The sequence below is a fragment of the Aspergillus terreus genome, genomic scaffold (assembly GCF_000149615.1).
Source record: "Aspergillus terreus NIH2624 scaffold_15 genomic scaffold, whole genome shotgun sequence".
NCBI classification, from domain to species: Eukaryota; Fungi; Ascomycota; class Eurotiomycetes; order Eurotiales; family Aspergillaceae; genus Aspergillus; species Aspergillus terreus.
Genome location: NT_165938.1, coordinates 908,223 through 928,602, shown reverse-complemented (window position 1 = coordinate 928,602; position 20,380 = coordinate 908,223). Strand labels below are relative to the sequence as shown.

The window sequence follows — 20,380 nt, the reverse complement described above, 5'->3', positions numbered from 1 at the left end:
CAACCCCTGCCCCACCATCTGTACTTTTTCTTCGTCTTCACCCTTCAATTCATCACACTTGGCAAGTCAGTCTGCGGACTATTGTTGATAATAGTTCCCCCGCGGTAGTGTTAAGCGTTTTCTGAAGAACAACACGCAGAACAAGATGCGCGTTGGCGCAAAGGGTAAGCTACCCGGTCGCAAAACAAACATCTGAGAAGTCCAAATGCTGACAAAACCCCTCCCAGCTGCTGTCTATGTCACTGCTGTCCTTGAATACTTGACCGCTGAAGTTCTCGAACTGGCCGGAAATGCTGCCAAGGATTTGAAGGTCAAGCGTATCACTCCTCGTCACCTGCAGCTCGCCATCCGCGGAGACGAAGAGCTGGACACCTTGATTCGCGCCACCATCGCCTTCGGTGGTGTCTTGCCGCGCATCAACCGTGCTCTGCTGCTCAAGGTGGAGCAGAAGAAGAAGGGCAAGAGCGATTCCTAATTTACGGCGGATACCCCCACGATTATGGCGTTTTTAGATGACGATCGAGAACTGTCTGCTGCGACGAACGACCTTGATGACTGGTTCAAATTGATAGGTTACGGGAGGGAAGTGGTGGACGACGGCCAAACCTGGAAAAGGAAAACCGAAAATAAAAGAAAGAGGGCACCATCGCAAGGGCAGATGTCCTAGCAGACAACTATACCGATTCTCCGTCGACATTTTCTATTTGGCGTTCAATCCCTTTTCTCCGCTCTACGACGTTGCAGCTCGACACGAACTTTGCTCTCTATTCCCGATGGTTATTCTCCTTTTTGCTGATCTTTCGAGTCTGTTTTCTCCGCTTTATATGCTCCGTTTATACCGTTTGTCTCGAGTTGCCAGGGCGCTGTAATGGGTCAAAAAGAGGGTATCTCGGTAGTGGGGAACGGGTTCTATATTCCTGGATTCTTATTTTTCTTCTGCTGGTTCCTTTTTTGTGATGTGTGTGTTTTAATTGATTGACGGTGTTGAGTGCTTCGTCCTTTTGACGTGATTTGTATCAGTAGGCTAGTTTTGCTTAATATAACTGATAAAACGCCGAATATTGTTTGGCTTTGTCAATGGTATATCGGTAGGACGTTTTAATCAACCTCGTAGGATGAAGCGTGTTTTCGGAAATATATCTCACGTTTATTACTGTCCCTTATCTTTAGTCTGCCTTGCGGAGAAATATACAATGGAGCACGCATGTTCTCATCGAAGCCGATGATCTGTTTATCTGCAAGGGACATTCTAGTTACGCGTCTGGCAGGTTGGAATGAACAGATGGTTTGTTCGATAGATCCAGTCAATATAACACATACATTTATTGGCGATCTTGAGAAGAGAGGTAAGAGTACTAAAGACGATTCCTAGGGCGATAAAGGAATAATATCTCAAACAGGAGCGGCCTTGATGGTATCGAAAGGCCATTAGAAGTAGCAAGACACCTGGTTGCAAATCGAGGGATAATAAACAAAAGCCAACCCTGTGTGGAGAGAGGACACTGTCGAGAGTGGGAATAGACATGTCCACTCAGCCATCCACCATCACCCACAGCTCTGCCACCATTCCCCCCTGCGTGGAGGGGAATCGGAAAAGCCATGCATGTAAGAGGAGAAGTGCGGACAAGTGCATCATGGACGGATATCCACCCGACAAGTTCCCGCAAACAGCGACAAAAACCGCCCCGTGGTCGAGATTGAAACAGCTGAGGAAAAAGAAGAGAAGGGAAAACAGATTAAAAAGCAATGCAGTCGCCCCATATACAAAAGCCAAACAATATGCAAAATGCTGGTATGTCGTCTCTCTTGCCGTAGTAACAAGACATCGGTATTCTTTTTTGTCATCCGTCGTAGTCTTCTTGTAGATAAAAAATGGGGGTTGTTTTGCTTTCCGCCGACAGACACTGCTCGAAAAGAGAAGAAAGAAATAAGAGTATAAATAGATGAATAATGCTTCTGCATGCAAGGCGCCCGGCGTCTCAAACGGTGGAAGAGCGGTCTTTTTTTGGTGGTAGATTTTTTTTCATATGTCGCCCCGAGAAACAAAAACATATAGAGCGTCGGTGCAAATAGCGTGTGCCTGGTGGGCTGTCCCATAAAACGTCTAAAACTTGGCTAGAGCAAAGAAAAACGATTTTCTTTTGGTTGGGTTCTCTTGGTGGAGTGTCGTCTCGTCATCCCTCATCGAATCGTAAGCCAGTAATCGCGGTACAGGATCAGGGCCTCGTGATATAAGAGTCGTATGCGTCTTGTGGCAAAGCAATCTAACAAGTTTCGTCGTCTTCATCGCCCATCATAAAGGTTCTTACTCCACAATAATCTCTACACCTGAGTTGGTGCGTAATTCGTCGCTGCCACGCGGCTGGTGTCCGTTCTGGCGTCGAAAACCAGGGCCCTTCTCGGGCAGGGGGCCTCTCGGCTGCCTAATTGGCATGCGCTCCTGTGTCTGTCCGTCAAATCCCACTCCGATGGATCGGTTACTACCGATGGGTCCAGCACTGGAAGACTGACTTTCCGGCTGTTCCCAAGAGAACATACCCCGCAATCTCCTTGGGCTCGCATTGGGCCCTCCGATTCCCGTTCCCAGAGACAGGTTGCTCAAGCTGTTCATCAGCAGGTTGTCGTCGCGCTGCATGCCAAGAGACGATCCGGACGGGGCGGGCGTCAGAGTCGGAGTGTTGGAAGCGCCGCTGGTCGCGCCATCATAGTGCTGAAGGCGCGCTCCATTCGATTGCAGGGCGGCAGGAAAGCTCGCCGAAGAAGGCACGGGAGATGGAGTATACGAGCGCAAGTCGGCAAAGGACTTGGCGGCCCGCAGGTTCTGTGTGTTCCCAAAGTTCCCAGGCGAGTCCAGAACGCCCAAGAATCCCGACGCTTGTTGACGGAGGGTGTTGTACGGTCCAGGGCCCTCTTGGCGCGCTTCGCTGAAATCGATCGTAGCCGCACGGTTCAGACCGCGACGAGCGGACTCAGATGGGGGTACCGCGGCCGGAATGGAAGACAGCGGGGGACTCACGTTGGAGCCCGGCGCGACCTTGAAAACGTGGACCTGTCGTTGATCACCAGAGCCGCGAGAAGCATGTCCCAGACCCATGTTGTGAGCAAGCGTATGCACCGTGCGGCGTTGGATGGGGGACAAGTTGGACGGGAAGACCAAGGTGTCGCGACTGGGATCCTCCTTGAAGAGAAGCAGCTGGGAGTAGTACGAAAGCGTGGTGCTGTCGTTCAAGTCGACTTCTAGAGATAGCGCCACATTAGTTTCGCGAATAAGTGAAAGGAAAACAATATAAGGGGGGACAAAAGAACACAATGTCACAACTATTTTGACTACTTACCCAGCTTTTGACCCCGCTGAGAAACGGGAGACGGGGACGTGGCGGGAAGATGAGAAGCCAACGAGGACATGGAACTCTGGGTCTGCAGCTGAGTGGTAGCGATGGGCCGGTGTTGCTCCTCCAGCTGGCCACGCCGTTCGCGCTTCTCCCGCTCGATGCGTTCGCGTTCTTGAAGAGGGAGCATTTTCTTGTACTCGACCCGCAATTTGCGACCCTGAAGTTCAAAGTGGTTCAGAACCTCGATCACGGTGGCCGTCTCCTCGGCAGAGGTGAAGTTGGCGAAAGCCAGGCCCCGAAATACGCCGTTGTCAAAGTGGTAGTTGAACGCGTAGGGCAGAGGCAGGTTCAGCTCGGTCATCAGCTGCACCAGCTGTTCCTTCTTGACAGCGAACGGGATGTTCTTAATGACGATGGCGGTGGGGATCAACTCATCGTCACCCTCCGAGGTCCCGGAGGGCTCGGAGCGCATTGCGCCACCTTGGAGGGGGCCAGGACCGAGGTTGGAGAAGGGACTGGGAATGCCAGGCTGTTGGTCGAGCCAAGTCTGTCGATAGTCGTTAGGCACATTCGCGCGGGAGAGGGGGTGAGGGGAGAGCGAGGCAGGACGTACCGTGGGGAGACCGGCGCGACCAGGGCGAGAGGTGGTCTTCAAACTGGCGGAGGCGGAGCGGATGCCCCCGAGGGCCTGGGCGTTTGCGAAACCATTTGGATTCCAGGTTTGAGAGCCGGGCAAATCATAAGCATAAGAGTTGTTGTGCAGCGACGGGTTCAAGCGGTCCAATCGGCCGGTGTCATAGCGAGCCATGGGGTCATCGTAGAGGTTGACCGGCATGGGACCGTAGGCGTCGAACTGTCGGGATGGCTGACGATGCAGGGTCTGCTGGTGACGCTGGGAACCCGGCGACCGCGCAGAGGAATTATCGTGATACATGTCCTGCGCTTGTTGATAACTCATGGCGGCTGAGACGAGAGGATCTCAGAGCACAAGCAAAACCGAGGAATGTGGGCACCGAAATCCACCACAACACAAAACCCGTTCAATATCCCGATCAAGACTGCGCGGACTACTCAGAACATAGGAGCGACCGTACCGGCGCAGAAAGTCACAACTCAGGAGGATAAGGCGACAGTTTGACGATGGTTGGTGGTGGGGGGAACCGAAGCGTGGGCCTTTCTCGGAGGGGGTGGGAAAAAGGAATTTGCGACGGAAAGGGGTGGTGAATGTCTGGTAGTTGACGACAAGAACCAGAAAAACACCAACACCGAGGTAAATGATAGATCAGATCAGCGATAGTCCGATGTTGAACAGAATCCGCGAGATCAGCCCAACAACCACAGGTCAACCGCTCAAAGGTGTAGAATTATTTGTCTCGTGATGGAGATGGGGGTCATCCAGGATCCGTAGGTCAGCGTGTCCTCCGGCGGAGTTTCCGAGCCTTTTGTTTTTTTCCTTTCCTTCTGTCGTCTTTCTTGGGAGGTTCCAAGAAAGAATTATAAGAAAAGAAAAGAAAAGATAGGAGGGGAAAAAGCAATATCAAATATCAAACGGGGACGAGGTCGTGGCCGAAAAATAGATCATCAAACCGAATCCCCCCGGAAAGATTAGGGAGGAAAAGGGAAGGGGGGAAAAGGAAGAAAAAAGAAAATAAAGGCCACCCGAGAGAGGGAATCTCGAGGGATGAATGGTGGTCGAGGGGAGTAGGGGGAAAAGCGGGTGAAGAGAGGGAATAGAAGGGAAGAGGAGGAAGAAGAGGAAGAGGGAGAAAGAGAGAGAGAAAGAGTAGAAGTGGTGGTGGTGAGGGAAGTGGAAATGGTGGTGGTGGTCCGGGAGACGGGGAGAAAAAGCACGCTCTGCACCGTTCGTGGGCCGCCCAATCGGGTTTAGCGGGGGAGGTCTAGTATGCATTGAATGCATTCAATCAGCGTCTCTTCACGTAGAGCAAGAATTATATGAAGGTCGAGGGTCAAGACAGAGACCCCAAGAGGATGAATGCAGGAAATCCATGGGTGGACTTACAGGTGAATCACCACAGATCGGACGGACCTGAAGATGCAGGTATCTAGTGCAATTGAATTGAATGTATCAATTGGTGAGGATGCAGTTCAACCGATCCAACTGTCAACTCTGATACGAGTCACTTGGGCCTGCAACGGGAAGATCGAATCCGATCCAGAGAATTCTCCTCACTAGTGGCGGATATGGATGCTGTTCGTGCGTTTCCCGTGGTTGGGACAGCGGCCACTCTCCCACTCTTATATGATGCATGAAAATCCCCTGTGGATTTTCCGGTTCCTATACTCGGTGCTCAGGAGTCTGGCCGAGTGGGTTCCCTTTCTTTCACCTCGATAATAATAACAACGGTAATAAGGATGATAATAATAACAACACTAAGAATAAGAACGTCCGTCAGTCTCCTGGATTCTTTCCGGGTGAATTTTGGTATTTTTAATTTTGGGTAATCTTAAATTCCTCGTCGGCTCTCCTTAGTGGCGGAGGCAACGTATCTTAAAAAAGGTTGAGAAGTGGGCACGATTCCATACAGAGTAAAAACAAAAACACAACAAAAAGGGGAGTCCACCACTGGATGGTCTATAAGGTACTTTTGCACGCCTCGGTAAAGAGCATCCAATGTTTCAAAAAGAGGCCAAATTCGAAGAGGGAAAAAGCAATCACCACATCACATTCGCCTCGGGCTGCAGGGCGCGATCGATAGGTATGAATTCAGTGATTTCACCATGGTGATGATTACATATTTATATGGATACCAACCTTGGGCGCCCTCCGATTTTGCCCCTGGAGGCAAAAATCAAGAGCCACTGACCTCCAATTGCCATCATCCTCCTGGAGCATCATAGTACTACGGAGTACAGGTACCTACTCCGTATGTACCTAGGTATCATAGCCCTTCTCCAGTTTCCCCATCCATCTCTGCCCCTCCCACAGGGCCCTCTTCCCTACAGAGTACAGTAGCTTCAGAACCCCTTCATGAATGAATAATAAGGCACTCCATTCTCGTTGAAGCTTTCACCGTCTTCCACAAGCTCCTTTCAACTTCCCCTCTTCGATTGTTTCAGCCCGACTGAGAGGGACCTGTCTCTCGACCCCCTTACAAAACCTCCATTTCATCCCACCCCGCCTGGGCATGTCCCCCTCTTTCCCCTTCTCCCAGCACGGGGAGCTAACTACCTGACTAGTAGGAATTATTAGGGGTGTTGGCCGGAGAGATTCTTAGTGTGGTTGGAGCCGGAATTCCCTCACGCCGCCATGAAGATCCAATCCTCGTTCCTGGCTCCGGGACACTCCCGGCTAACCATCACTGACCCTCATTCTCGCTCGACTCCCCTTTCCACGAGGAACTAGATGAAGCACTAGTCCCGGACTTGCCTCCTGTTGGCTCTTCCCACCCGGACCTGTGGTGATGGTTCCGGCCGGTGGCTTTAACGCGTCCTCAGGGTGTGGGTTGGGATCCGCCCTGGGTGGGTAAGGCAATTCCATATTAAACCATCACCTCCGAACTGGGAGCTTCCGTGTCCACAGGAGCTCATCCTGATCTTCCTTCTCGCGAATCCGGAAGGCCAGTGTATGATCCGAACGTCAGAGGCTGTCATCCTCATCATACCCTGTAATCGGGGTCATTTCGACCCTACGTACATACTCCGTAGTGTACAGGTACGTAGATGTTCCGGCTTCCGGCGGGCGACTGACTCGTTGATACTCCTGACAACTCCCTACTGTCTGCGGCACGGGGGTTGCCACATTCGTAATGACACGGACGCTGTTCTCCCTGCTCATATTTTCCCCTCTTATTACCGTTATGATCGATGCTTGAGCATTGTTCACCTACGCTATCTACTTGACACGCCCTTTGTCCGATGGCGCGGTCCTCCGAGATGAGCAACCCCTTAGTCGAACAACACAATCGAACGCTCCCAGACACTGCCTACGTACGGACGCCTCGGCTCCGACCAATCAGGGCATGGAAAAAGTAAAGCTCTCTACTAGGTAAAATATCCAGAACACTTAGTTAGACCAGACAGGAGAAGTGGCGGAGGGGAGTCCCCGTAGAGCTCCCCGATGGGGAAGCCAAGTATCGGCGGTTTGGCATTAACACCCACGCTAGAACCCACCAGAGTGTCACCAGAACCTGTTCGATGGAGACGTCAGATTGGCTCCTGAACGGGTCCCTCCGCGGATGGCCGGGAATCCTTCCTGTCCTTCACCGTCAAGGGGCCGCATGTGTCATCTGTCAGTCACTGCAACAGGCTCCCTCCCACAATATAAACCAGCTTATACTGCACATCGAAGGCATACTGCATGCGTTAGGCCCGCCTTATGAGGACCCTCCCAGGGCTGTCCTCCCTCCCTGTCGAGACGACCCCCCCTACCCCGTAGCGTGGCTCGGGGGGGCACTGCCTGGACGATCCCGGCGTGGACTAAAATCCCAAGCGCCCCTATAGAACATTCTTAGTCTGTTTCCACGACGAATAGTGGCCCCTCCCGGATGGGACCAGGGAAATGGAAATGGGAATTGGAAGACACCAAGAAGGCCGCGAGTGGGGAGGAATAAATCGCTCTGGATCATCGTCAGGAGCTCCAGGCGTCTCGTCCTCGTCCTCCGTCCTCCGTAAGCAACGACAATCCTACCAACAGGGGGAGGCCTGCTGCTCATCCCCATTACGTGATTCGAATGATTGTCGTAAGCGGCCCAGTAGATAGATAGTCTCAGGTGAGGAGTCTCACTTGACCTCCCATGCATGCAGCCCGCTTGGCGGTGGCTACGCCATATGACCAATCTGATAGATGCGAATGCCATACCAAAGCCGAGGACGGGCATTGAGAGGCGGTCATCCATATCGCCCGTGAACATATCGGACATCAGGTAACATGAAGAATTACGTGAAAGTAAGAAGACTGCCTAGGTATCCGTGTGGCTCAGAGTGGCAACGTCCGGCAGCCGTCTGCACGCCATACGGAGTACATCAAAGACATCAGGCTGCAGCGGCGATTTGGTTTCATCTGTTCATTGGACCGCCGATTAGATGCAATGCTTGTGTTTAAGAGTAATGTCCACCATTCGGACGGAGGAAGACTGCTTGACATCGTCTGAGTACATGCGCGGCACCGTCCATTGCCCCTTAAACGGTCTCAGGTGTCAACCTACTTGAACCAAACAGTTCTACACCACCACAGTGCATGACCACCAAGTTTCCATTCTACATGCCCACCGGTAGAATGCTCCCCAGTGATATGTAAAAAGTGTCTGTTCACAACCAACCTCAATAAGCACCCCAGTACATAGAATGCAACGTTGTCCTCCGTTGTATGACATGACCTGGATCAAGACACGCAAGGGATCGCTGAGCCACGGGTATCAGATTCTCTCACCTCTTCCGGCGCCTTGCATCGTGCTACCGGGGCCCTGAGAACCTGAACACGGACAGACTCTTTACGCAATGCGCTCCTGCAGACCGTGCAGCGAAGATGTGAGGGACATACCGCACATATGTATGCCAAAGATACGAATGTCCGCACTGCGGATCTTTGTCTGGCGTTGGCTGTCGGCTCGAACAGACCATGTCTGTATCATGAGTCGTTCGAACTCAGAGACGACGCTTCTGTCAACCTAACTAGAGTTTGGTCAGTTATGCTTGTTCTGCGTGAGTCTCCAGCGTCCCTTCTTTTGGAATGTGATGGCGTGTCGCTGGGCGTGCGGGAGTTTATCTACATTCCTGCGTTCAAGCTTTCTGTCGGGTCTGTATCGATCGATGTTAGGGAGTAGTGTACGATCTACACTGCTCTTGGAGGACCATGATCAAGACTTCAGTGTCACATCATTTGGTATCAGAATGTATTTTGCTAAGCTGAATTTCAGTTAGTTTCGACGATGTTCGGCAAAACTTGGCTGCTAAGCAAGGAACGGATTGTAGCGGAATGTACATACGCGGTATGCAGCTCAGGTCGCCGTCAATCATCTTGCATTGGATGTGGGAGAATTTCCGTTCACATGCATGAGTGGCCTTGGGTATATATTCCGGACTGTTTGTGCATAAAATACTGCTGTATTCTTGTGGTGCCAGGGAAATCCTTGTGCGGCACATGTAGCTGAGCGCATTTCTGTCGATATTACTCTTGACGTCTACCGTCTAATACAGCCATTCAATCAGAGATACATCCACATAATCCGAATTTTGGTTTCAGTCGAACTTCACTTGTAAAACAAACTTATTCATTCTATGGTATAAATGAGACATGACAATAGAATCATCTCGCATAACACAACCCATCCAAACCCAATTAGCCGATATCATGTCAACATGTGAACCCATCAAGTCGTACACTCCCCAGTCATAAACAATACTCCATGGGTCCCGACACCCGTTTACAGCCAGGCAAGGAATCCCAGGCCCATCACAGCGGCCATAGTCGCAGCCTTGGGGACGGAAGCAGCAGGAGCCGCATTATCGGTGGTCTGCGCGTTGCTACCGCTGCTGGTGGTGGAGCCAGAGCCGGAGTTGGATCCAGAACTAGATCCAGAGCTAGATCCAGAACCAGAGCTGGAGCCAGAGCCAGAACCAGTCGAAGTGGCAGTCGCATCGGCAGTGCTAGGCGAGGTACCGGTGGAGCTCAGGGCAGAGGTGGCGGCGCTGGGGTTGTAACTGGTTGTGGAGAGCTTGCAGGAGGTGAGGATGTCATATGCGTCTGCGAAAGTTAGCCTCTTGTTTTACAAGTTGGAAGGAAGGGAATGATTCCATACCATTGTCATGGGGATCGTTGCGGTCGTTGTCGTGATCAGTGTCATTGTCATCATCGTGGTCATCATCATTGTCATGGTCGTGGGTGGAGGTGGTGTTGTTGCTGCTGCGATACTCGGCAATGCATGCCTCGCACAGAGGAACCAAGCTGGGGGCCTGGTTCCAGTCGCAAATGCACTTGATCTCCGCGCTATCGTTGTCGTGGTGCATGCCGTCGCACTTGTTGGCGATGCCGACGACGGGGCCGCAGACGTTCCAGCAGCGATTGGGGACATCGTCATGCTCGAGCTTGGCGCCGGCGGCGACATTGCTCATGAGCATGAGACCGGAGAGAGCCAACAGCTGGTGGACACGCATGATGATGGATGCAAGGGACGGTGTTTGGTCAAAGAAAAGTTGTATGGAGTAGAAATCTGGGAACGATTAATCGCAAGATTTGGAGTTGATCGATTTGTTTGATGCTGAACTTGTAGACAGATTGAGTCGACAGGCTGGGGTGACGGGCTTAATATAACCTGTCGCATGGCATGTTACTATATTTGCCGCTGGCGACGATCCCCGGGTTGGGGGTGAATGCCCAGACATGATGGTCGCAGCCGTAATGCCGAAACCCTGACCTCACCCAAGGGAATAATAGCGATCGGCTTCAGGTAAATTTCTCTAAGCCTCGCCTAATGCATCTGCCAAGAGGGCCGTCGGGGGCAGGGAACCGTGGGTTGGGCAACAGTCGCCAATCCAGGGCCTCTGAACGAAGTTGCCTGACTTCATTGTCGTCCTTTTTGCATGCTGCCAAGCGAAGATCCTCCATCATCGCTACCAAAAGGGTCTGTGGGGGAATTGTTCTTCCACCGCCACGATGGGGGTTTTCGGACCCTGGCGATGATCGGCTGAGTATACCGGAAAGGGAGGTTGGTTCATTATGATACCCGATTAGTTACTCCGAACTGAGTGAACTCAATAGAGCAAGGTAAGGTATGTATATCTGATGTGTTTCATAATTGTTTGCAATGTATATACAACCGGCCGGGAGACTCGGAACAGTCCGAGTGGCAAAGAACCCCAGGGTACAATGATATCACTTCCAATCAGCAGAATCCAATATCAACACTACCCTGACCACCCTGACTTCAATGCTAGCAACTTCCCTGTACTCCTACGAGTAGGCCACCGTATTCCCATCTGGAGTAACTAGTTGGAGAAAGGATGAATTGAGGTGGAGCTGCAGCTGCCGAGCAGTGCACAGCCTCTCCGCAGCCTTTATACATGCATAGTCACGCCCGGAGAGCCCCGTCGATCCAGGGACTTCTCCGCAGGACGGGAACAACAATATATTTAGAACGTCTCCGCGAGGCCAGTGAGAGAGAAGGGAAAGATGTTGCCTGTGTTTTGCATACTCTAGCCCTGACGATTGTCTGATTGTTCCAGAATAGTACCCAAAAGGTATCTATACGACAGGATGTTTGATTGGCTCTTAGATCATCATGAGGTCAGGTGTCTGATGGACCCCTCTTGTTGTTATTCTTGACCTTCACCAGAACACTGCCTCCTACATACACTATCCATTACTCAACCTTGAATCTTTGTGTCGGTCAGAGATCACGCAGAATGGCTCGAGCTACCGTGGGCAGGATGTCGTGGGAAAAGTACGCTCTCCGGCCCGTGCAAGGCGCCCACCCTGTCACTCTCCCCGTGTTTATCTATGGGACTGCCTGGAAGAAAGACCAGACGACGGATCTAGTCCACCAGGCATTGAATGCTGGATTCCGTGCGGTGGACACCGCGGCCCAACCGAAGCATTATCGTGAAGATCTCGTCGGAGAAGGGATCCGCAGAGCCATTCGCGACGGGGTCGTCCGACGAGAAGATCTTCATGTAGGTGTCGACCTCGAAGTCACTTACCCAAGGCGTCGCCTATTTTTAGAATTTGCTTGCAAGTCATCGTGAGAGACTGCGGCTGACGACTGCCAGGTTCAAACGAAATTCACTTCCGTGAATGGACAGAATCCGGACAACATGCCATATGATGCCCAGGCATCAGTGACCGACCAGGTCCATGCCTCCGTCAGGTCGTCCTTCCACAATCTCCGCCCCTCAGAGGCACCGGAAAGTGCCCAGGACGCGTATCTTGACTTGCTCATTCTCCATTCCCCGCTACCGACGATGGCTCAGACTCTGGAAGCCTGGTCGGCCTTGGAGACCTACGTCCCCCATCGAATCCGCAATCTAGGCATCTCCAATTGCACTTTGCCGATTCTCAAAGAGCTGTATCCACTTGTGAAGGTGAAGCCGGCTGTGGTGCAGAACCGATTCTATGGAGACACGCAGTTCGATGTGCCGTTGCGGTCCTTCTGTCGGGACAATCATATTATCTACCAGAGTTTCTGGACGCTAACCGCCAACCCAGAGTTGATTCGGTCAGACGCCGTTCAGTCGCTAGCTCGTCATGTTGGTATCAGTCCGGCAGCATCGCTGTACTGTTTGGTTCTGGGGCTCGGCGGTACGACTCTGTTGAACGGAACGACTAAACGAGCTCATATGGAAGCCGATCTTGTTGCGCCAAAGAAGGTTGAGCAGTTCTCCCATGAACATCCAGACATGTGGGAGCGGATAATGGGCAGTTTCCAACATCTCACGGGGGACCATGTCGATCTCTGAAGGTAGATGTTCTAACCTATTTACTTCCGCTGTACGTGTTGGCATTGATTGGCCTTTGTACAAGACATCTTCCGTCCTTTGTTAGGATCCCTGTGTACGGAGTATATACCTACAGATATTAGACGAGCATGTTCATACCTCCACTAGACATTCTCTACCAACCGATGCAACCCTGTGCTCAGACTCATTGAAGTTCAACCTGTTCAATTTGTTAGGCAAGCAATTGAGCCTAGTCGTGCATAAAAACAGGGTGGTGCGAGAGAGCCCCGTAGAATGCCGTCGAAGCCCAGGGAAGTATCCAGAAGGGAAAACATCCGACTTCTCCCCATTATTGCCCTCTGAAACTGAGGCCTTCCAAGGTTTTCTCGCCCAAAAAGGACACCCGCGGCACGTGTGGAACGGTCGGCTGAGTCATCCGCATCGCCCAATCAGTGCTTGAGACGGGCGACTGATCTCATCAAGCATCTCCAACCAGCAGAACAGCGAGATTTTGCTGTCAACCACTCTGCGCTTTTTTCGCATCTTCCATCGACCCCCTTGTCATCCTTCGCCCGCTATCTTCCTGGCCAATTCTTCGGTCATTCCGGAGTTTCGCCGTTGTCACGCCCTCCTATCCCTTTCTTCTTTGCGCCCGTACCTGGGTACAGGACAACTTAGTGGATCCCGTTTCGGGCATGGATCTCTGGTCGCCAGAACTTTCCTAACCAGCTTTCCTCCCTCCCTTGCGACCTGCGACACCGAAGCGCAATTGACGACTGAGGTTGATATCATTCATTTCAATCATTCGATTACACTGTGCGGATTGAATCCTTCGAGTCCCCGGTGGTTGTTGGAGTCCATATTGTTATAGCGCCCGCCGCGCCCGTCGCGTCGACCGCCATTCATATTGCCCGTTCGCCAGCAACAGGATCATCGCACTGTTCGCGCTTCGATACTCGTTGATTACCTCGAGACGACCCGTCTTGCGCGTGCTCCTCGAACGAAAACTGCACCCCTGAAATTCGTCGGCAGACTCGTCGCGTCGTTCGGTGCATCTCGCCATAACCCCGTTCCCCGCCATACGGACCACGTCCGGGTACGCTAGGCTGCACGACGATCAAGCGTTTGTCGCTCACTCATCTGCGATTTTCTTCCACGCTGCAACCCATCAAAGCGCGGCGTCGACCAAGCTTTTTCCAAATCACCGCTTCTTTTCTGGCATCTCTCGGCCATCACCGCGTCGGTGATGAGTCCTACAGGCATGAGCCGCAAGCGACCTGCACCCGGCACCGCCCCCGTCGTTCACCCTCAAGTGAACCAGATCTCCAGCTACACCCCGACCTCTGGTTCTCCGATCTCGAACGATCAGTTTCTACAATGGGGCCAGAACCAACCCGCCAACGCCGTCAATCCTTCGTCCTTCCCTGATGCGACACCGTACAGCCCCGCCGCCTTCTCGTCGAACCAAGAGATTCCCGCGACCACGGCCACGGCGTCGACCCAACTGGCGCGCCGACAAACACCGAGCCAGGTGGCGACCCGGGGTCGCGGGTACGAACCGACGCCGACCGGCTTTTCAGACCATGGAAGTTCTGCCGGGGAAGGCGGCTGGGGTGAGAGTCTCGACGAGCTGTATCAACGAGCATTGGTCGCCAAACGGGAAGCGCAGGCGAAGCGGAAACAAATTCCTCCTTTTGTACAGAAGTTGAGCAGGTAAGTCCACATCTCCGTCCGACTGGGGGTTCGCCGCCGGACACGCGCGACTGACTTGAATTTTAGTTTCCTGGACGAGTCCAAGAACACCGATCTGATCAGATGGTCTGATGACGGTAATTCCTTTATCGTGTTGGACGAGGACGAGTTTGCGAAGACGCTTATCCCGGAGCTGTTTAAGCACAACAACTACGCATCCTTTGTCCGTCAGTTGAACATGTACGGGTTTCATAAGAAGGTCGGACTCTCGGACAACTCCATGCGCGCCAGCGAACGGAAGAATAAAAGTCCCAGCGAATACGCCAACCCTTATTTCAAGCGCGGACACCCCGATCTGCTATGGCTGATCCAGAAGCCTAAGAACACTGCCGGACAAGGGAGCAAATCTGGCAAGGGCAACGTGCGTGTGAAGACCGAGGATGTTGATGATCATGAGCATGATGATTACGACGACGCTACGGGGGCCTCGCGCGATGAACGAGCCCGCAACCGGCAGCTGTCCCTGGTCACAGGGGGCTTCATGCAAAAGGATCAGCTCGCGGGGGTGTACCGGGAACTGCAAGCCATTCGCCAGCAGCAGCAAGTCATCTCCAATACGATCAGTAAACTGCGGAGAGAGCATGAACAGCTCTACGCGCAGGCGGCCAATTTCCAGGAACAGCACACTCGTCATGAGAACTCCATCAACGCCATCTTAACGTTCTTGGCTACGGTCTACAACCGTAGTCTTCAGGGACAAGACGGCCCGCAAAATCTCGCCAACTCGTTTGCAGGAGCCATCTCACAAGACCAAGGTAACGTCGTCGATGTGGGCGATGACTATTCGCTGAGCACCCTCGGTGCTCCCAACTTGAATAGCCCTAGCACACAACGAACGATGAAGAAGCAACCCTTGCTTCTGAAGGCGCCGCCAGTAACAGAACCGCACGGCCGCGCGGCGACCCTGTCGCCCGCCAGCACGTATGACCGCTCGTCTCGGGGCCACACTCGGCAACCCAGTGCAACCCAGCACGGCCTTGTCGAGGAGGTCTTTGACACCAGTCCTCGGCCGAAGGAGACAGCACAGTCGTCTCAGCAAATCCCACAGCGAGACATCATGTCCGTCATTCAAAACTCAAACGCGCGCAACGGGATTGCGACTAGCTTCGCCGACTTCCCCAACGTGCTCTCTTCCCTGGAAACGTCCGGGGGCAACGTCCCCCTCACCCCGAACCAGCGCGCCGACATGCTTCGGCTGATGGCCAACGAATCGCACCCTACCGACACCAATCTCCCGGTGCCCTCGAACAACGCCTTAATCAACCCTCACCCGCCGCCGATGCCGCACAACTACACCACCCGCCTTGCAAACACGAGCGCCGAGATCGACAACCTTGTGAAGATGCAAGCGGAGCAAGACCGCTCCGTTCAGAACTTGACCAACCTCCTGCAACCCCTCAGTCCCACGGGCACCATCCCGGGGGTCGGGGCGGACGGGAACGTCCCGCCTCCGCCGCTCGATCTCGACCAAATATTCAACAACGACTACTTCACCGACGTCGGCGATCTCGAGAACAACAAACACAACCTGGACTTTGGCGACTCGATAGGCTCCGGCACCCTCCCCACCGAACACCCCGAGACCACCACCGCCGCGGACGACGGCACCAACGAACTGTTTGATTTTGACCACATCCCTGAGCATGGTGAGCTTTTCGATGGATCGAACCCTCAACAGCAAACCCCGGGCTTCTACCCGGGCTATGATGGCAGTGGCTACGGCAGCAACACAGGGAACACGGGCAGCGGCGCGGCTGCCAACCCGCCATATCCCGGCGGCGACTCGGGACGAATCGAGACCTTGACCGATAGCGAATCAACCAGTCCCAGCAACAACATGGAGACACCGCCGCAGTACGGCGGTGCCTCGAAACCGAATGATTCTCAGGGAGGTAAGGGTCCTGGAGGCGGCGCGAAGCGGCGCAAGAAGGCTTGAGAGTGTTATTTCGTTTTGCATGACGTTCTACTAACGGCGTTGCGTATGGATTGACTGGAAAAAAGAAGACGGGGACTGGCCTCCATAAACAAATCAAGATAAGAGATGCGAGACGAGACGACTCCGACGTCGAGTTCAGAGCCAAGCCAAGCCAGGCCAGGCCAGTATGATGCATGATACCGTTCCCCTGCCTTGTTCTATACCGTGTCCCACCGCTGCGTTGCGTCGACGATTAGATACAGCCCCTACTACCTACCTTACCTACTTTATACACGCCCCTTTCGTCTGCTTCCTTTCTTCCATTGTTGCACGAAAACGCCCGCGGCAAGGAAGGCATTTCCTTCTGTTGTTGCACGAAAACGCCGCGGCAAGGAAGACTTTTTCTCCCATTGTTGCACGCAAACGACGCGGCAAGGAAGACCGTTTCTCCCGTTGTTGCACGCAAACGCCAGCGGCAAGGAAAACAATATATCATAACATAAGGCCTTGCTTGGATTTTGAACTGTATGTAATGGTGGTTGTCATTCAACCGCTCTTGAACATAGAATGATTAATGATAGCGGTACCTACTTCTTTATATATGCGTGCGTAGCCAAACAGTAATATAGATAGAGTACACTGCTACATGCTCGCTGTCTATAACTAGATGGATGCCATAGATACACGATTCCTTACTTACTCTTGCGACTCCGCTCCCACTCCAGATCACCCACCCGCTCACGCTTTCGATCGCGTTCGCGATCCCGCTCCAGCCCCCGTCGTCGACCGCCGACAATCTCCTTCTCCCGCTCCCGCGGATCAATCACCATCAACGAGTCGACATCGTCCGGATGCTGCTGCTTCCACTTCAGATCCTTGCCGAGCGTATCCTTCCCAAAGCGCAGCTCGTGCGACAACCAGCCCGCGTCGCCGTCGTCCGCAGGCGCAGCCGCGTCGCCCTCCGCGCCGTCGTCCCACGATTTACACGACTGGCAGTTGGCGATGAAATGCAGGTCGCAGAGCTGCGCCTCCTCGTCGTCCGCGTCCTGCGCCGGAGCAGGTTTCTCGGGGGTCTTTTCCCTTCCCTTGGTGTGCGTTTTGCTCGTGGTGGTAGAATCAGCGCTCTCGAGCTTCGCCTTGAACGCGTTAAACAGCTTGAGCGCCTCGCGCTCAGCGCCGCTACCAAACCCAGTGATGCCGTTGGCGGCGCTGCTCGTCCCAGCCGCGGGACGCTTGCGCCCGCGGATCGCCGTTTCGGGGATCATGGCTTCGAGCGCGGACAGCTTACGGCCGGAGTCGGCTGGGCCCATCTGCACGGTGCGGCGCATCGAGGCCTTGACATTCTCGATCTCGGCGTTCGTGCGCGACAGGAACGCCTGCCGGCCGGACTGCGGCGGCGGAGTGGGCGAGCGCTCGGGCGACTCGGGGTTAGGCAGGGGCAGCTGGGCTTCCGGCTCGGGGGTCTTGGGGCGTTTCCTGCGGTCGGGGGACGGCGACCGCGGACGTTTGCGTGTCTCGGTTTGTGGAGGGGGGTGGGGGTTTTGGCGCTGACGGGGCGGTTGTGGTGGAGGATGGGGGGTTCGCGTCGGTGACAAGGTTTGGGTTGAATTTGGGCTTTGCTGGGCGCACGGGGATATCGGTGTCGGCGTCGTCGCCGAAGCTGAGGAGTGTCTTTGCGGCCTTGGCCTTCTTTTTCTTCTTGGGTGGGGGCTGCTCTGCCGCAGCGCCGGCGGCCTTCTTCGCGGCGAGGTCGCGCTTTATGACCTTACCGGCCAGCGGGCCCAGCTCGCCGACCTCACAAGAGACGATCTTGACGGGGTAGACGGGACGGTCTGAGCCCTCGACACGCTCGGCCTCGGCGATCTTGACCATGTTGTAGATGCTGTCGCCCTCGATGCGGCCGAACAGCGTGCATTGGCCGTTGAGCTCGCGCTCGGCGTTGGCAAGCGTGATGAAGAACTGGCTGCCGTAGGAGCCGTCCTCACTCTTGGCCATGCCGACGAGGCCGCGGCGGTTGAAGCGTAGCCGGCTGTGTAGCTCATCGCGCAGCACGACCTTCTCGTTGGGATCGCGCGCCGTCGGGTCGTACTCGAATTCCGGGTCCTCGTAGATGGACACGCCGCCCTCGCCGGTGCCGGTCGGGTCGCCGCCCTGGATGATGAAGTCTGGCACGATGCGGTGGAAGATCGTCCCCGCGTAGTAGTTGTCCATGCAGTGTTGCAGGAAGTTGCGGCATGTTAGCGGCGTTTGCGACGCGAACAGCGAGATGTGGAGGGGGCCGAAGGTGGTATTGAGGGTCGCCGAGGCGGTGGGATTTGGTTCGGTGGTGTAATGGGAGGACATTTTGTTTTTGAGCTGGTGGGAGGGAGAGGCTGTCTTTCGGAGTAAGAGGGAGGAGAGGTGGATCGGTGGTGAGCTTTAACGCATCGAGAATCGGAATCGAGGTAGGCGTTCAGACGGCAGAATGATTCAATGCGTCAATCGGGTTGAACACAGTATACTCCGACCAGATGATTCTGGCGGGTGGAGGGAGGTGGAGTGGGAGAGAAAAGGTGAAGACGGAAGTTGAAGTTGAAGCAAAATTGAAGTTTCGCGGTACGTCATGTGCGGCATCCACCTCCTACAACATACACTTACTAGATCCTACCATGTACTATGAATATGTCTGTACCACTAAAGTCTTCGTGCTCTAATTGAAATTATGAACAGGATATATTCAAATATCTGTCAACTCAAAATGAAAATGCCAAATCATATACATCCCCCAGGCACTGCTCCATATCTGGGCAATACACCGGATCCTGTCCAAAGATAATATGCCACATATATTCCATGATACGCCCACTCACATCGTCCGGAAGATCCGTCTCCATCAGCCAGCGATGATACCGCTGATAACTACTGAGCGGCCGCTGCCGCACCTGGCTTCTCGACACGGCAAACTGCGCACAACACGGCGTCGCAACCACCTCCGGCACGCGGGTGTTATTGAAGAACGTCTGCCACACCATCGGGAACAGCAGCTCGGTCAGATGGTCCTCGTTGGCCGTCGCTCGGAACGGGCGTATCTCGTCCGGGCATCCCGGAGTGGGATTGCAGCGCAGATTGGCGTAGCCGTTGCGCTGAACAAAGTCCGTCTGCAGCATCTGCACAGTCAGCGGGTTGCTGTGCTCGTCGAACTCGGTGTGCCAGGCGTCGGGGTAGCCGTCGCGGTGGCTGTGGAGGAAGACGATTGTCGAGGGCAGCCGGTCGTAGTGGTCGATTATGTATTGTAGGTATACGCTGCTTTCTTTGCCTTTGTTCTTGGTCACGCGGAGGGGCGCGTTGGGGTCGTCGACTGTATAGATAGCATGTTGCCAGCTGTTCGAGTCAGTACGTATATACTTTTGTTGTCTGATGAGGGTCGAAGGAGCAGGGGAGCAGGTGAGCATACTCGGGCAGCTCATCAATCACCCAGTCGGTATTCTCTTCCTTTCGCTTCCCGACTACCACTACACGGTCTGTAGCGGCTACCTTGGCACGAGATACATCGTCGATTATGATTTGCACCGGGCCGATGTCTTTGTTCCGCGACGGAGCAAGGTCCGAGATGGATGGGCGTCGTCGACCGGTGGACGGAGTAAGTCGCTGGAGGCTGGGTTGCGCGCTCTCTGGAGCGATGCGCCAGGTAGTTCGATCGTACGCGACAGGAGGAATCGCACTGGATTCCTTCCATTCCGATCGCACAAAGCATACTTGGTTGATCGTCCATAAGAGGAGGACCACCAAGACTGCTGCTGCGAAGCGCTGGGTCGCCCGCATCTTCACACCATTCTGCTTTCGCTAGATGGGACTGGGTTCCGGTAGGACACGGATTCTAGTATTATGCGCCCGTCTACAACCAGACAGGATCTGAAGCAGTTGCGAGCTGCAATAAATCATGCGAACAGTCCTGTGTGGGTGAGTGATGATCTCATCGCATAGGACACTCCATAAGAATGAAACAGGGGAA

At 53.9% G+C, this 20,380-nt stretch overlaps 7 protein-coding genes across 7 annotated transcripts in view; 3 read left to right on the top strand and 4 right to left on the bottom strand.

The window, feature by feature from the left end:
• The window catches only part of htz1 (histone H2AZ), a gene marked incomplete at both ends in the record, with an annotated part of 857 nt that extends 382 nt beyond the window's left edge, over positions 1–475 (top strand). The window contains 2 exons of the mRNA XM_001218436.1: positions 95–164; positions 228–475. Coding sequence (XP_001218437.1) covers positions 95–164; positions 228–475 — 318 coding nt within the window. The remainder of the gene's footprint in view (positions 1–94; positions 165–227) is intronic.
• A 1,830-nt stretch (positions 476–2,305) lies between these two features.
• Positions 2,306–4,290, bottom strand: ATEG_09814 (putative R3H domain protein; the record flags this gene model as incomplete). Its single annotated transcript, XM_001218435.1, has 2 exons — positions 2,306–3,237; positions 3,336–4,290. The coding sequence occupies 2 exons, from the start codon at positions 4,288–4,290 to the stop codon at positions 2,306–2,308; spliced, it is 1,887 nt and encodes a 628-aa protein (XP_001218436.1).
• A 5,425-nt stretch (positions 4,291–9,715) lies between these two features.
• On the bottom strand, positions 9,716–10,445 carry ATEG_09813 (putative GPI anchored protein; the record flags this gene model as incomplete). Its single annotated transcript, XM_001218434.1, has 2 exons — positions 9,716–10,035; positions 10,091–10,445. The coding sequence occupies 2 exons, from the start codon at positions 10,443–10,445 to the stop codon at positions 9,716–9,718; spliced, it is 675 nt and encodes a 224-aa protein (XP_001218435.1).
• Positions 10,446–11,693: 1,248 nt separating this feature from the next.
• ATEG_09812 (putative aldo-keto reductase (AKR)) lies at positions 11,694–12,743 on the top strand (the record flags this gene model as incomplete). The annotated part of the gene is made up of 2 exons (XM_001218433.1): positions 11,694–11,960; positions 12,057–12,743. The coding sequence occupies 2 exons, from the start codon at positions 11,694–11,696 to the stop codon at positions 12,741–12,743; spliced, it is 954 nt and encodes a 317-aa protein (XP_001218434.1).
• Positions 12,744–13,983: 1,240 nt separating this feature from the next.
• On the top strand, positions 13,984–16,410 carry ATEG_09811 (uncharacterized protein; the record flags this gene model as incomplete). Its single annotated transcript, XM_001218432.1, has 2 exons — positions 13,984–14,435; positions 14,502–16,410. 2 exons carry the CDS (start codon positions 13,984–13,986, stop codon positions 16,408–16,410), a joined length of 2,361 nt encoding a protein of 786 aa, XP_001218433.1.
• Positions 16,411–17,081: 671 nt separating this feature from the next.
• cwc27 (putative peptidyl-prolyl cis-trans isomerase) lies at positions 17,082–18,600 on the bottom strand (the record flags this gene model as incomplete). The annotated part of the gene is made up of 2 exons (XM_001218431.1): positions 17,082–17,810; positions 18,019–18,600. 2 exons carry the CDS (start codon positions 18,598–18,600, stop codon positions 17,082–17,084), a joined length of 1,311 nt encoding a protein of 436 aa, XP_001218432.1.
• A 521-nt stretch (positions 18,601–19,121) lies between these two features.
• Positions 19,122–19,820, bottom strand: ATEG_09809 (DUF3431 domain-containing protein; the record flags this gene model as incomplete). The annotated part of the gene is made up of 2 exons (XM_001218430.1): positions 19,122–19,749; positions 19,774–19,820. 2 exons carry the CDS (start codon positions 19,818–19,820, stop codon positions 19,122–19,124), a joined length of 675 nt encoding a protein of 224 aa, XP_001218431.1.
• Positions 19,821–20,380: the final 560 nt, after the last annotated feature.